A 14,357-nucleotide genomic window follows, 5' to 3' on the forward strand; every position below is an offset into this window, starting at 1 on the left:
TTTTAGAAATGTGACAGTTGAGGGAAACATAAAGTATATTCTGTTTATTAATGTGGACGTTGAACTATCCTTTGAATTTTGAATTGAATCTGTAAATACAGTTGAGGCTGGTGGGAATGGCCTTATATTTGCAGGTAGTTTTACACATTCTCAAACCACCAAAGTTATTATGCAACCTGAACCCTACAAAAATTGTGTTTTCATCTAGTGGATATTAGTATTCGACAGGTTAAATGAGCCACTACAAATTACACTGAAAGTTCAGTTCTTTCACACCTTCTTCTTCTCCAGACTACAGTTGCAACGATGAATCCAACAATGAGTCCAACGATGAATCCAGTGATGAATCCTCCAGGTTACTCAGCTGACGCTTTTCCACTGCAGGGGGAGAGGATGGTTGGGATCCCCGCACAGCCTGAAGCAGCCACAATTGTTCAGTACACCACTGTGAACGTCACCAGTGACCCCCCCAAAGACCACATCATCTGGTCCCTGTGCTGCTTTGTCTACTTTAACCCTTTATGCCTTGGACTGGCAGCACTCGTGTACTCTTTTAAGGTGAGGTGATATGCAGCTATCCTGACATGAATTACATTCTTTGAGTACCAATAATTTAGTTTTTAATTTTAATATAATTTAATTAAGTTTTAGTTATATCTAAGATATGTATTGTAATATCCACAGTCACAATTTTTTACACTTCATTAATATCTAAAACATTTACCAGCTTCCCTCTCTGATTCACAGCACTTAAACTGCACTTGTTAGACTTTTGCCATACACATCAATAATGCAAGACATGTTTATAAAGCACTGCAAGGAAGTTTTTTAATATACATTTGATGATATTTCAATATACAGTTAATACTCAGATGCATAAACTGTAATCTGTGTGCACAGTGTTGAGGAGTACATTACTAGTTTAGTAATTAAAACTGAAAGGGAGAATTAAATTACTGGTATGCAACAAAAATGATTGTTAACTCTGTTTCTTATCCAAGTAGACAGCAGGTATCATCTTTCTTTGGATTAGGGAACAGAGTTGCAGCTTGGACAATGGGTTAAAAATCTTCTTTTTTTAATTGTGCAGTGGATGGTAAATGTTTTCGTCCACATACCAAATACCTTCAGAAGAGCATTCTTGGTTTTTCAAACACATGCCACGAATGCTTACCACTGTGAATTGAATGTCATGCTCATACATGAAAGGGGTTTGGCAGAAAACATTACATATTCTTTCAGGTTATGGGAAACAAATGAGCTAGTGGATGCATATCTAGAACTAGTGTTTAAAAAGTCGGTTCACCCAAATCTCAAACTGATATTTTCTCACAAACCATCACTAGTTTTTAGCCATGCAGATAGCTGTGTTTTTATGTAGTCCTTCAGTATTTCAGTACTTCCAGCAATAACCTTATAACTGTCATCATCATCATCATCAGTGTTTAGTTGTTCAGTATTTTAAATATATGCTCACAAATGTACAAACTGAAGAATGTAAAAAACTAAAGTATATATATATTAAAAATTGAGATAGAAGGTTGAAACAATAGATAATAAAAATACAGATCAAAAAGGAAGAAAGCAATCAATACAGCAGCATGGAAGTAGAGCAAACAAAAACGACTAAAAGTTTTTGATGTAAAATATGAGATGTGCTTTTGCTTTACCAGGCCAGAGACCGGAAGGTGGCTCGAGACCTGGAGGGTGCCAGACACTACGGCGCCACTGCCCGCTGCCTCAACATCTTGTCTACCCTCCTGTTTGTCGTCGCAGTCCTTGTTTCTATTATTGCAGTTGTAGTGTTTGTGGGGAAAAAGAAAATCATTCCATAATTGCAATTGGTGTTAGTTGCCTGCTGTTGCGGCTTGGTGTTACTTGTGATTCTCTGTTTTATGCACATGGTACAACTTTTTATGCCTTTTTACTCTTGAGCAAAACAGACATTTACTTACATTGGTGTTGGAAGTCCTTAATGTAACTTTACATTTCCTTAACGGCAGTTTGTTGAGTTTGAGTTCAAGACTTTGTTATTTAAGTCAGATATTCTGTCAGGGATGCTTGTGTTTCAGCAACAGTTTCATTTATCAATAGATTAAAGTTTGTCTGTTGTGTCACTCTTTGAAATGGTGTTGTGAATTTATAGGGTAAAAAGATTTTGGTTTATAGACATTATTTCATCTGCCCAACATCTCTGTTTTGTAAACCGCTGTGCAACTGCTGCCCTGTCGTACCTGCCCTATTATAATTTTCAAGTACACTGAGAGGTTATGAATTTTTTCAGGGTAAAAAGATTGTGTTTGTATACTGGTATTATTTCCTACTACCATGGAGGTTGCCATATGAACAGTAAAAGAGGTTTTCCTCACTGTAATCATTTCTCCTGTTCATACTGGCTATTAAAGGATCCCCTTAATATAAATTTGTAGTGTAAGTGATGGAGGCCAAAATCCACAGATCATTTTATGCAAAAATGCATTTAAAAGTTGACGTGAAGCTTATATGAGGCTTCAGCAGTCTGAGTTAGTCATATCAAGTGGATATCTGCCACATTTACAATCTTTTTGGCATCAAATTCCCTCTTTGTGTTTCCTCAGACAGTGTATCCCTGTTGAGCCATACAGTACAGTAACAAAAACGAGGGACTAAAAAAGACTAATGTTGATATATATCTACTTGATATGAATAATTTGGATGCCTGAAGCTTCAGATAAACTTTTAGATACATTTTTGCACAGACGGACTGTGGATTTTGTCCCCCATCACATACATTGTAAGTACATTATGAGTGGATCTTCTAGTCATTATGAACAATAAGAATGATTACAGCAAGAACATTTTAATGTTTGTTGGAATGCCTGACTATGATTTTAAGATAAATTTAAAATATTGTGAACCCATCCTGTAAGACAGCCTGTGACTGCTACCAAATTAAACAGCATGTTAAGTTTGCTTTTGTCTCATTGGCTTTGACAAAACCGTCAAAAGGAAACCGACACTTGCAGTGACATTCAAGTTCTAGCACAGCTTCCTGCAGCACACACTCCAAGCTACATTCGAGGTGACAGCAATGAATCCTGAAGGTTATCCGTGTGAGGTTGCTCCACTGCAAGGGGGGAGGTATGATGAGTTACCTGCACAGTCCAGTGCACCTACGATGGTTCAGTTCACCACTGTGAACATCACCACTGAGCCCCCCCAAGATCACATCATCTGGTCCTTGTGCAGCTTGGTCTATTTAAACCCTTTCTGCCTTGGACTGGCAGCGCTCATCTACTCTATTAAGGTGAGATGACGTGTGAGACTGTTCTTACTTTGTTGGGTTTTTTTGTTTTCCTATTTAAACAGTAAAGAAAGAGTTTAAGCAATATTAGTATCTAAGAATCTGACTGGCTGCCCTCCTTGAGCCCTGCCGCTTTATAATATAAAATCTAAAATAATGTGTATTTTAATGGGCAGTTGTTCCTATGGAAATATAGGGCTACTGGAAAAAGATGATATACTTTAAATAGAAGGTTTTATACTTTTTTGGTTGTTTTAGTGACATCCCTCACTAAGATCATCATCATTAAGTTCATCATTGTCAAATAAAACAAGGAATCCACTTTTTAAAATCTGCTTTGGTCCTTGCAGGCCAGAGACAGGAAGGTGGTTGGAGACCTGGAGGGTGCCCGACACTACGGCTCCACTGCCCGCTGCCTCAACATCATTTCCACCGTGCTGACTTCCATCGGAATCCTTGTTTTGATTAGAATTTTCGTTGGGTTGACCAATTTCCTCATGAGCCTAAAATTCACTTAGAGTTGCCTGCTGCTGCAGCATTATGATATTTTTCTCTACTTGAGCTGCATGCATGCCACAGTTTGTAACTTTTTTATACCTTTTTATTTACATCCTCAAGAAAACCAGCAACACATTTTATTGGTGTTTCAGAAATCTTGAATGGAATTCATTCATGTATTGGAAATTAGGTTGGACATTTCTACTGACTTTGTAATTGAATTCAGAATTAATGAACAAGTAAGTCAAAAGAATTTATTTTGAACACTTTCATACTTTCATCTGTTAATAAAAGATTTGTTTCTTTGAAATGTTCTTGAGAGATTTTGAAGGTAGCTATAAAACCTGGTTATGGTTGTATACATGTTACACAAATTGTGTTTTTTCATGCTCATGTCATCAATCTGTAATTCATGGTGAAAGATAACCACTGAGTTTCCTTCAAAAACCACAGTGGAAAACCACAGGACATCTGTTAGTGACTAGGGAAGTTGAGTTCTGTCTGCTGGGGTTCTGTATCCGAAATTCACATCCTTACAGTTAGGCTGCAGATCCTGTATAAACAACACACACATTAACTAAACATAATAAGTCAGTGTCTTATGACATAGCTCATGACAAGAAGGAGAACTAGACTCAAACAAACTGAAACAAAAGAGAGAAAAAAGACATGAAGTTTGGCTTCGATTTTCTTACTGTAGTACATGTTTATGTAAGTGTGTGCGTGCCTGATGGTGTGGGTGGGTTTTCTGTGTGAAAGATAGAGACAGAAGAGAGAGCATAAGAGGGAGACAGAAACAACCAAAGGAAGAAAGAAAGACAATAAATGAATACATAACATTGCTATAATGCAGCTTAGAGGGCATCTGTGGTTGGGTTCCAAGGACAAAGAGAGCAGGATCAGTGCAAATGTATGCATTGATTTATTCATTTTCATTTCCCCTATATACCCTTTTCCTTTTCTCTCCTTTCTTTTTTTATTCTTAATATTCAGTAACACAATGGCAATAGTTATTGGCAATGAAAGCAGGAGATACATAGTAGCAGAGAGAGAACAGGACATACAGTTCTGCGTACAGAGTTAGAAAAATAATTTTCATGTCAAGCAGAAAACGTATCTTGTGATTCTCTTTTTGACGAAGTTTAAATTTTCCATCACACCATTCACACCCATAGCCCACACCAACATTCGCCAAAAGTCACAGTCCAAGGTGGTCCCAACAATCCAATATACTCTGGAGAGATGAATAGTACATAACAAATGAGAAATAATTCAGATGAGTATGAAATAGTCTTTTAAAATTCAATTAATAAATAATGATTAAAGAAGAGAGAGAGGATGGAAAGAGAAGAGAACATGCAGGTGAATAGAGTGGTATGTTGATTGCGGAAGATCTGTATAATTATTAATTGTACATCTGTGTATGAATGTGAAGATGCCTGTGTATTGTCCTGCCTGTAAAATGGTTGAAATGAAAATGGTTAAGTAAGTTCAACAGCTAATCTGGATACCGGACTCAAAGATGGTGCGTATTCAATCACATGAAAACTGCTCACCTGGTGCAAAGATACTCTGACTGATGCAAAACACAGTAACGCTAATCAGAGAATCAGTTTTTCATCTATACATTTTATTTTTCAAATAGAAAACAAGCATTATGTTGACTATGTATTTTAGTCTTGTTTTATATCTGTTTCCCTGCTCTTTTGGGGAATAGGGATCCCTTGAATTCAAGTATATATCTTACTGAATTACTTTCATCACCTGTAATTTACAAAAATGCAGTTCACCAAAATGCATATCCCTCAAGGTTTGCTGTGTTGTCAAAGCACACAAATGGGACATAAGATGTGAGAAAAAAAACAACTCTATCATACCCATCTCCTCACTAGTAACCTTTGTGGTGGGGATGACACATAATGCAGAAAAATACCCCAGCTTTCTGGGTGTAGGAAGGGCTAAGACGAGTGCCATCTTCATTTATACAAAACTCAGGTCAGTCCACTCCAAGCACTCAGGAAGAAGACCATCTACAGATCCCACTGTAGAATGAGGAAAAGGTCTCAGCTGAGATTGCCATCATTCTGGTGGGGTTGCAAGGAAGGGTACCAATGCCCCAGAATGGAGGAAGTTGGCAGCAAAATAGGAGAATGTACCCCCTCCTCAGCATCTGTGAGGGTGTGAGTGAGGCAGAGCAAGGCTGCCCTAGTTACACATGCAATATGCCACAAATTTGGTTGCAAAAAAGGGAGGAAGTCTGCAGGGCACATCTACCCCTTGATAAGAGGGGCCACATGAATGAGACACATGCAATCCACCAATAATATACAGAGAATAATTTTCACTAGGAAATGGGTCTTTTATTGTCAGTTAAATTGAATCCCAGCATATCTAGGAAAAAGAACAGTGAAATGTGTGGCATGCTGTGTAACTGTAGAAATGTGAAGGTGCTTTGGATAATATTTACTATTGGTAGTTTTGTGAGCACAAGTGTGAGATATATTGTTATAGAAGCAGTGGGAACATAAGACCTTCTGCACAGACATGCAAATGGGTTAAATCACAAACAGCAATGCAATGATATGTGTGCTGTCTTGAAAGATTGAAAAAGATGCACAATAGCTACAGTATCTTCACAGACTTCACAAGCCATCGAGTTCTGCACCCAACAAGACCTAGAGTTGGCTTTGCCGAAGAACGAGAAGGAGAACAGCGCATGGATATGAAAAAAAAACATGCTCTAAAGTTCACCGAATAGGAAGTCAGAGAGACAGGCTGCACTATGCTATCAGAAAACGGTATCTGGCAAGCGTCAGACGAATGCTCTTTGAATGCTGACATCATTTGCCAGATACGAAAATGCCTTATAACCCTTACAAGTATTGAATTAATGGAAAATTCTTCATGTACTTGATCTTATCTGGCGTGTGATAAAGTATTGCTCAATTGTATTTACTCTGTAGGGGAAGAACATTTTAAATTAATTTCCTGTCATGCTGAGAACATCCAAATGTGAGCAACAAAGATCTTTTTTTCTTTAATATTATAGATATGTAGCCAGATTTCCTAGTTGAACATGACACATCTGTTACCAGTCCTATTGCAAAGTTGTATTCAGTATAAATACTTCTTTTAAACTGAACAGACTTTTTTTTATTCACATTTTGTTTTGCTTTTTTGTGTTGTCAGTTTTAAGCTCAGGAAAATCCATCCTATTTTGCCCTTGGGACAAAATACAGTACAGGAAAATTGGGTGGCCAGCACGGTGGGGAGCAAAATAACCGACTGGATTAGTCAAGCAAAGGGGTCTCTGATGAGATCAAGGAACAGTACTTCCTGCAAAGATCAGTATATGAACCTACAATATAGACTGTATAGAGTAGACCAACCTTAGTAGATGTTGCAGATTTAACTTGGAACTAGACATTTTTAATGATTTTATATGCGCTTTAAATTCTTCATTTAAATAATTTGTAATCCATGTATGCACTCTGTTCTACTCAAAAAAATCTATAGGATCTGAAGAAAATATTACAAATAATGTATCTACAAATATGTGGCACCCTGGACATTTTAGGTGCTATATGTCCTCACATATGAAGCAACAATATCTCAACTTAACTTTAAAGCGATTGCATGTATGTATTGTAGAGTATGTTAATATATGAAGCTCTAAGACTCTAAGGCTTTTCTTCTGTTATCTGTCATATACCAAATGATATCAGCAACTTAAACCACAACATCCGTTGTTCATGCTGTACTAATTTTTCACACATGAGTTTGAACCACAGTCTCTGGTGGCAACAAAGAGGAAGAATATTCTCCAGATTACTCCTGGTTCATAAAGTGAGTTCCTTTCTGTTTATTACTTTTTGGTATTAGATTTTCTGTTATAAAGATACTTTAAGTATTGTTATCAGCAGGGAACTACTAGAGTCACATAGTTTGCATTAAGTGGTCATTCTTATTTGCGGAAGACTGAATTGTAAAATGTACACCTTTAATTTAATTTCATAGACTTTGTGTTTTTATTTTGCCATGTGTTGCTTTTATATCCTGTCTTGATCCATTTTGTGTTTTATGTAAAGCACTTTGAATTGCCTTGTTGTTGAAATGTGCTATACAAATACATTTGCCTTGCCTTGCCTTAACCCTCACATACTGCTCACAGTATAGTCATAGTTAGTCTTTCAATACCCTCATTAATGAACACCTCATCAGTCATTCATAAATTGGTGATCAATCCTCAGAGAGCAGAGAGAGTGTAATCTTTAGTTTTATGCTTTTTGTTGAATGGTGATTTCTGAATTTTTGAATAAATGTGAGTCAAACGCCCAACAAAAATTTTAAAAAATCAGCTGCACATCAACATTTTTAGAAAGTTGAAATATTTCCTTTTTTGTATATTCTGGGTCACATGAGGAGAAGTCATCCAATTTCTGTCTAAAAGAAAAGTTTTTAGGTGTTTTTTTGTCTCAAATGTAATTAAAAAACATTCAAATTAGACTCTGAACAGTGTGTCAGTGTCATGGTCAGAGTTCAGAAAGTTTTGATCACAGTTGTGTGCATTAGTAATAACAAAGATAAACAGGTTATCAGTAATGTTGAAATAAAGTTTTTCTTATCACTGTGTCAGAAAATCTTGCCTGCTCTGGTGAATGTTCTGCAAACAGAAAAAAATGTGGAAGTTCTGCATTCAGAAGATGAGGTTGTGTCTTCCACTCTGCGTCCTCTACCTGTTGGCTCCAGTTGGCTACAGTCAGCTTCCAGGGCCTCCTGGTCCCAGAGGTGAGAGAAAATTTCCTGGGAAACCTGGTGCGGGTGGATTTAAACAGACAACAGGTATTATATTGGTTATTGATTATGGGTCTTATATTTTTGTTTCTTTCCCTGCTCTCATGTGGAAAAAGGACCAAAGGGAGAGATGGGAGAAATTGGTCCTGCTGGACCCGCTGGACCCGCTGGACGTAATGGAGCACGTGGATTCTCAGGACTAGATGGAGCCACTGGACCTGCTATAATCTGTGGACGAGGTCATATAACTTTATAAATTAAGAGTACACATATTACTGAATTACTTTCATCTGCTGAGTTTGTCATTTAATGAAATGCAGGATGCAGCAATACTTGAGCAAGTTTCAATATTGCATTGTCCTGCACAAAGAAATTTCAGCACAAACCAGATTGGGTGTCTGTTACATTATCTTAAGTCATACATGTAGCTTCTATTAGATGTTTAAATGGACTGTACTTATATAGCGCCTTTCTAGTCTGTGCGACCACTCAAAGCGCTTTACATGACAAGTCATTCACCCTTTCACACACATTCATACACTGATGGCAGGGGCTACCACGCAGGGGGCCAACCTGCTCATCAGAGGGATCTAACCATTCATTCACATTCACACACCGTTGGCACAGCAACGGGAGCAATTTGGGGTTAAGTGTCTTGCCCAAGGACACATCGACATGTGGACTGGAGGAGCCGGGAATCGAACCACCAATCTTCCAATTGGAGGACGACCGCTCTACCTCCTGCCCACAGCCGCCCCTTTAGTAGTTGAACAATTTTCAATCATGTAGTTTTAGCATAAAATTCAACAACTTAAAATTTACTAGAATAATGTATGTTAACGCAACCTAATCCTGATGGCTTTAGATGGCAAATCACGTCCGCATACAACTCCAGAGCAGAAGGGGGCAGTAATGTGCAAATTCCTAAGTAGGAGTGCCCCTCTCTATTTTATATTTATCAGTCAAAGGCCGTGTCCCGGGCAAAGAGCAACCATTTTGATATTGAACATCACCTGAGTTTCTATAGATCTGTTTTACTGAAATGAATACATTTTATGTTGATGTTGAATTTGACTAACTTGTTAACTGGGGCAGGCTCAAACAGTGGCCTCTAATTTTCTAATTCAGGTATTCTGTTTTTTTATTTTGTTTAAAAATAGACATAATGCAATGTTTGTTGGAACTTAAGTTTTAGACTGTCTGCTTATTGTGTTTTAAAGTAGTTGCTGAGTCAGTTTTGCCTTTTCTGGTAAAGTTTAATTCCAACAAATTCAGTTTGCTGTGTTTTTCTCTTCCAAACTTGACACCAGCTGGGGGTAAACTAGATTAATGTATGTGTTTTAATTCCTGACTATATAAACACTGTGTCAAAAATGACTTTTCTGAATAATTGTTTTTCTTAGCCCAAAGCATTATTTGATGAATAAACTTCATGTAATTGTTTTAACTACCCTATTAAATTAAGTGACTCATAATCCTATCATACAAGTTTAAATAACCCAAGAAAATCAAGTCAGATCCACCTATGGTAAATATGTTACATTTATCTATACAAATCTAGTTGGACTGAACCATGGTAATTAACTGACCCCAGTACATCATGTTGTCCCAGCATTTAATTTAGGTGGAAATTCTTTCCATAATTTTATTACATTCACCTAACAAGTGAGTGAGTTTTTGAGTGCACATAAAGATACTAGTTAGATCATGTCTAAACATACACCAGTAGTGCACACATGAAGATAAAAATCACCAAATTCAGTTAAGCAACAATAACTTCCTGCAGCCTGACCGTCTCATTTTTGTTGTTGATGTTTCTGTGAGATATTACTTCCACTTGGTTGAATTTTGAAGCCATAGTTTGTACATCTTGAAATAGAATGCAATTTATAGGAGCACACCACCTGTTGTACACATGGATCTGTGTCCTCATGACAATACGCACTACACACCCTGTGAAACCAGTTGTACTGTATGTATTGAAGAGACTTTCAAAAGTCTGGAAAATAGCTGGGAATGTCATCAGTTATCTGGCTTCATGAAACCAGAGTGTTACAAACTGAGGACACGGAAATTGAAAGAAGTGGGCATTAATTAGGCACAGAGGGTCTAGTGAAAAATATACTGAGTTGTATTACTAGAAGTAAGGGTATCTCTGGAGGTTGACCTATATTGGGACTAAAAGTCAGGATATATGGGCCTTTGCTTCATTTACTTTTACCCATCTTTTTAAAAAAAAAAAATGTCTTGTGCAAGACAAGCTTAATGTAGATGTAATATTCAATAGTCTTTATTCAGTCAGACACACTGGCATCACGGCATTGACAGTTAAGATTTGTTTGATAAATAAAATAATGAATCGATTCATTTATATTGATTTGCATTATTACATTTAAGGTGTGCCTGTGTTCACATGGATTCTGCTTTACTAGCTTCGGTCTGTTGTCATGGTCATTAAAAACCAATGACAAGCTGTCATTGACATAAGTCCAACTTAATGTCATTAACTGTATTTAATTTGTTTTATGCAGATCTACTTGATTTTGTTGACAAGGATCTCGAAGCCTTAAAGAAAAGCTTTTCAAAGCTGGAGCTGGGTAAGTATCCTTTTCAAGAACTACAAGTTAGTGTTACAGGAAGTGAAGTGTTTTTGGATGTATGATTACCCCCATTTGTTGTCTGAGAAAGCATAACACTACAAAAGTTGGCTTCAATAATATGAATGGATTTATATATGTATCCTGCAGTTTTATTTTTGAATGGGGTGATTCAGATACATGTAAAGAATTGCAAATATTATAAAACGTTTTTATTTTGAAGAACAAAAACATGTAGTTAAGAGGAGAAATTAGTTTTTGTCTTTATTATCCAAGATTGCATGTTGTGTATAAGATCATTTCTGGAGTGAATAAGATTGATTACTTGTAGCAACATCCTTATGTGCACTAGATGAAAAGATGTATATGCCTTATGTCATGCATATTGTTTTCTTTTTTCAGCTGTAACCTACGACTTTATCCGTAAAGCTGGTCAGAAATACTTTGTGTCAAACAAGAAGACAGGATCTTTCTCCCAGGCCATCGAGTTCTGCTCTCAACAAGACCTAGAGTTGGCTTTGCCTAAGAATGAGAAGGAGAACAATGCACTGACTCATTTCTTTGATGAAATGGACAAAATGGTCTGGGTCAATGTCAACAATAAAAAAGCAGAGGGTAATTTTGAGACAGATATGAAAAAACGTGGTCTGAATTTCACCAAATGGGGAGGAGGACAGCCAGACACATCTGTGGGGGAGACAGGCTGCACCATGCTGTCAGAAAACGGTGTCTGGCGAGTGTCAAGCGAATGCTCTCTGAATGCTTACATAATTTGCCAGATATAAAAATGTCTTATAACCCTTACAAGTACTGCTTTTATTGGGGGGGGGGGGGGAGGCTTTCACTCAATCTTAAACTCATTCTGGTGCATGATAAAGTATTACTTAATGTGTAGGGAAGTAATCTAAAATGACCTCTATGCATTTTGTCATTGTGCTAATTCAAAGTAGACCAAAAAAATATCTGTCAACTTTTCATGTTTTTGGGACAACATTAAAGATGCACACTGTCCACACTTCACTTATTTATCAAGGACAAATGATCCAGCAGGATGTAGTGTTTTTCCACATTTGCAAGATGAACATGAAACATTTGTAACCAGTGTTGCAAAGTTGTAAGTTGTAAGTGCTTCTTTTAAATTAAACAGCCATCTTTATTATTCACATTTCTTTGCTTCTCTATTTTGTCGTTATCAGTTTTAAACTGTGCCTCTTAAATGTAATCCATCCCTTCATGACTTTGGTAAATCTGGAAGATGATGTAGTTGATGGGAGGTTGTGGGGTGCAAAATGGATGCATAGACCAGTGGTTATTGATAGTGATTTTAATTATGCAGCCCATACATCAATGGAGAGAGTAGACAGGAGTCCAGGATGTCTTGTATTGAAAAGGTTTATTTACTTGATCAAGGAGAAGCAAACAAATGATCAGTACACGTCATATGCCCTGATGCTTCCTTCAATTCTGAAGTTTCTCTCCTCCGGGGATAGACTTTAAACTACACAGATAATGCCCAAGGTTGAGCCATGCCCAAATATGGGCAGATCCAACACATCTACAATATACAGAATTTAGTCTACTGGTCTATAGACAAAACATTGCTTAGACCTTACTCAGGACCTTTGTCCTACATCCAACACTATATCAAACTACTAACTCCAGCTGCCTCTCCCCATTCAGCGAAAACAGTCAAACACATATCTGACCTCGGCTGCTATAGCAACCCTATCAGAATGCCTCCTGTTTTCCCCAAAAGGAGCAGATTCACTGCTTTTCACTATCTCAAAGGGAGACAGTGTCTAACCCTATCATTTGGTGAGGCCTTCCTATGACCGCAAAGCCTAGTTTGACCCAGTGCATATTAATGATGGAAAATTCCCTAACAGTTATCAACCTTTTTTGGGCCAGGAACCCCCTATTAATTGTTGAGGTCCCATACCACCCCTCACCAATTAAAATGTCGCCTGTCTTGCTTATGAATGCTGATTATTATTCTGTATCATGTCATTTTTTTAAGTCATCAAATAACAGATATAATTTAAAGGATTGACTGCCATCTAGTTTGCAGATTGTATTGCCCAAAATCAGGCAGTTGAGGAAATAAAAACAAAGGATAACAAGAGAACTGAAGCTGAAAAGGGAAGATAAGCAATTATTTTGTAATGAATACATAAACATACATGTGTTCACACAGATGTGAGCTCCAAATTATTGCTACTTCGATCATCATAATCCATCCAGATCCCTTTGACTGCATTAGCCAGGACCTAGAAACAAAGAAGAGCACTGCAAAGTTTAAACTGGGTAAGTATCCCGCTCAGAGTCTACAAATGAATGTAACAGGAAGTGTTTCCATGTGAATGATGATAAATTACAGTCCAAGAAACTTTGTTGGAGTTCTTGCTCTACTCTACTTTTATTTGTTTACATTTGTATTCTATACTTTTGTGTGTATACTACCTTTGCCCCAGTACCCTTTGTACTTTTAATGTATTTTCACCTCTCTCATGTACAAGGGGGTCATTATAAATCTTTCAATAGTACCTTTATAATCCCCTTCAAAATACTCTTCTTGGGACACTCTTCCCAATGCCTCCCCCATTCCTGGAAACATTTCCTATAGTCATCTTTTCTCACAGTCTTCCACAGTTGTGAATCATCTCCCTTTCAGCCCCAATTTTAGACCATGTCAATACTCAGCTGGCTAATTTGCAAACACATCTTTTTGTGTTTCTGAACAGGCTTGTCTAAATTGGAACACAGTGGCTAGGCGTTGTAGCATATACAGTGAACACTATGTAAGATGTATCAGTGATAAAACAGATGGTTGCAGTAACGTAGCATTTCATTGTTTTCTTGAGCTAAACTCTTTGTGGTCTACTTTGATAGCTTATTCCACTCGCTTGTAACTCAATGCAATTTCTCATTCGATATTTTATGATCTACACTTTTCTACTCTTTTTTTAAAAATCCATGCATCATGATGATACGCATACTACAGGTTTTGTAAAAGAGGCCTGAGTTGTTTTTGTCATGTCAACTTTGAATTATTAGAGTTAGGGTTAGATGTTAAAAGGAGGGAGGCTCTCAGACCCAGTTTATCTTCTTTCAAGGGTGGTGAAAATGTCCATCTGTTGTTTACTCTGGACCAAATTCTTTATAAATAAGTTTGACCTAATATCTCA

General features: G+C 37.2%; 3 protein-coding genes and 1 long non-coding RNA gene across 4 annotated transcripts; all 4 read left to right on the forward strand.

Moving 5' to 3' along the window:
* Positions 1-342: 342 nt before the first annotated feature.
* On the forward strand, positions 343-1,835 carry LOC128359339 (dispanin subfamily A member 2b-like). The gene is made up of 2 exons (XM_053319831.1): positions 343-558; positions 1,674-1,835. The coding sequence occupies exons 1-2, from the start codon at positions 343-345 to the stop codon at positions 1,833-1,835; spliced, it is 378 nt and encodes a 125-aa protein (XP_053175806.1).
* Positions 1,836-3,030: 1,195 nt separating this feature from the next.
* LOC128358420 (dispanin subfamily A member 2b-like) lies at positions 3,031-3,801 on the forward strand. Its single transcript, XM_053318682.1, has 2 exons — positions 3,031-3,286; positions 3,634-3,801. The coding sequence occupies exons 1-2, from the start codon at positions 3,071-3,073 to the stop codon at positions 3,799-3,801; spliced, it is 384 nt and encodes a 127-aa protein (XP_053174657.1). The 5' UTR covers positions 3,031-3,070.
* Positions 3,802-7,585: 3,784 nt separating this feature from the next.
* On the forward strand, positions 7,586-8,785 carry LOC128359113 (uncharacterized). The gene is made up of 3 exons (XR_008321426.1): positions 7,586-7,627; positions 8,455-8,569; positions 8,692-8,785. It is a non-coding gene; the product is annotated as an uncharacterized LOC128359113 (long non-coding RNA).
* A 645-nt stretch (positions 8,786-9,430) lies between these two features.
* LOC128359340 (mannose-binding protein C-like) lies at positions 9,431-11,978 on the forward strand. Its single transcript, XM_053319832.1, has 3 exons — positions 9,431-9,503; positions 11,107-11,172; positions 11,575-11,978. Exons 1-3 carry the CDS (start codon positions 9,431-9,433, stop codon positions 11,955-11,957), a joined length of 522 nt encoding a protein of 173 aa, XP_053175807.1. The 3' UTR covers positions 11,958-11,978.
* The last annotated feature ends 2,379 nt before the right edge of the window (positions 11,979-14,357 follow it).

The sequence above is a fragment of the Scomber japonicus genome, chromosome 5 (assembly GCF_027409825.1).
Source record: "Scomber japonicus isolate fScoJap1 chromosome 5, fScoJap1.pri, whole genome shotgun sequence".
In the NCBI taxonomy this organism is placed as follows: domain Eukaryota; kingdom Metazoa; phylum Chordata; class Actinopteri; order Scombriformes; family Scombridae; genus Scomber; species Scomber japonicus.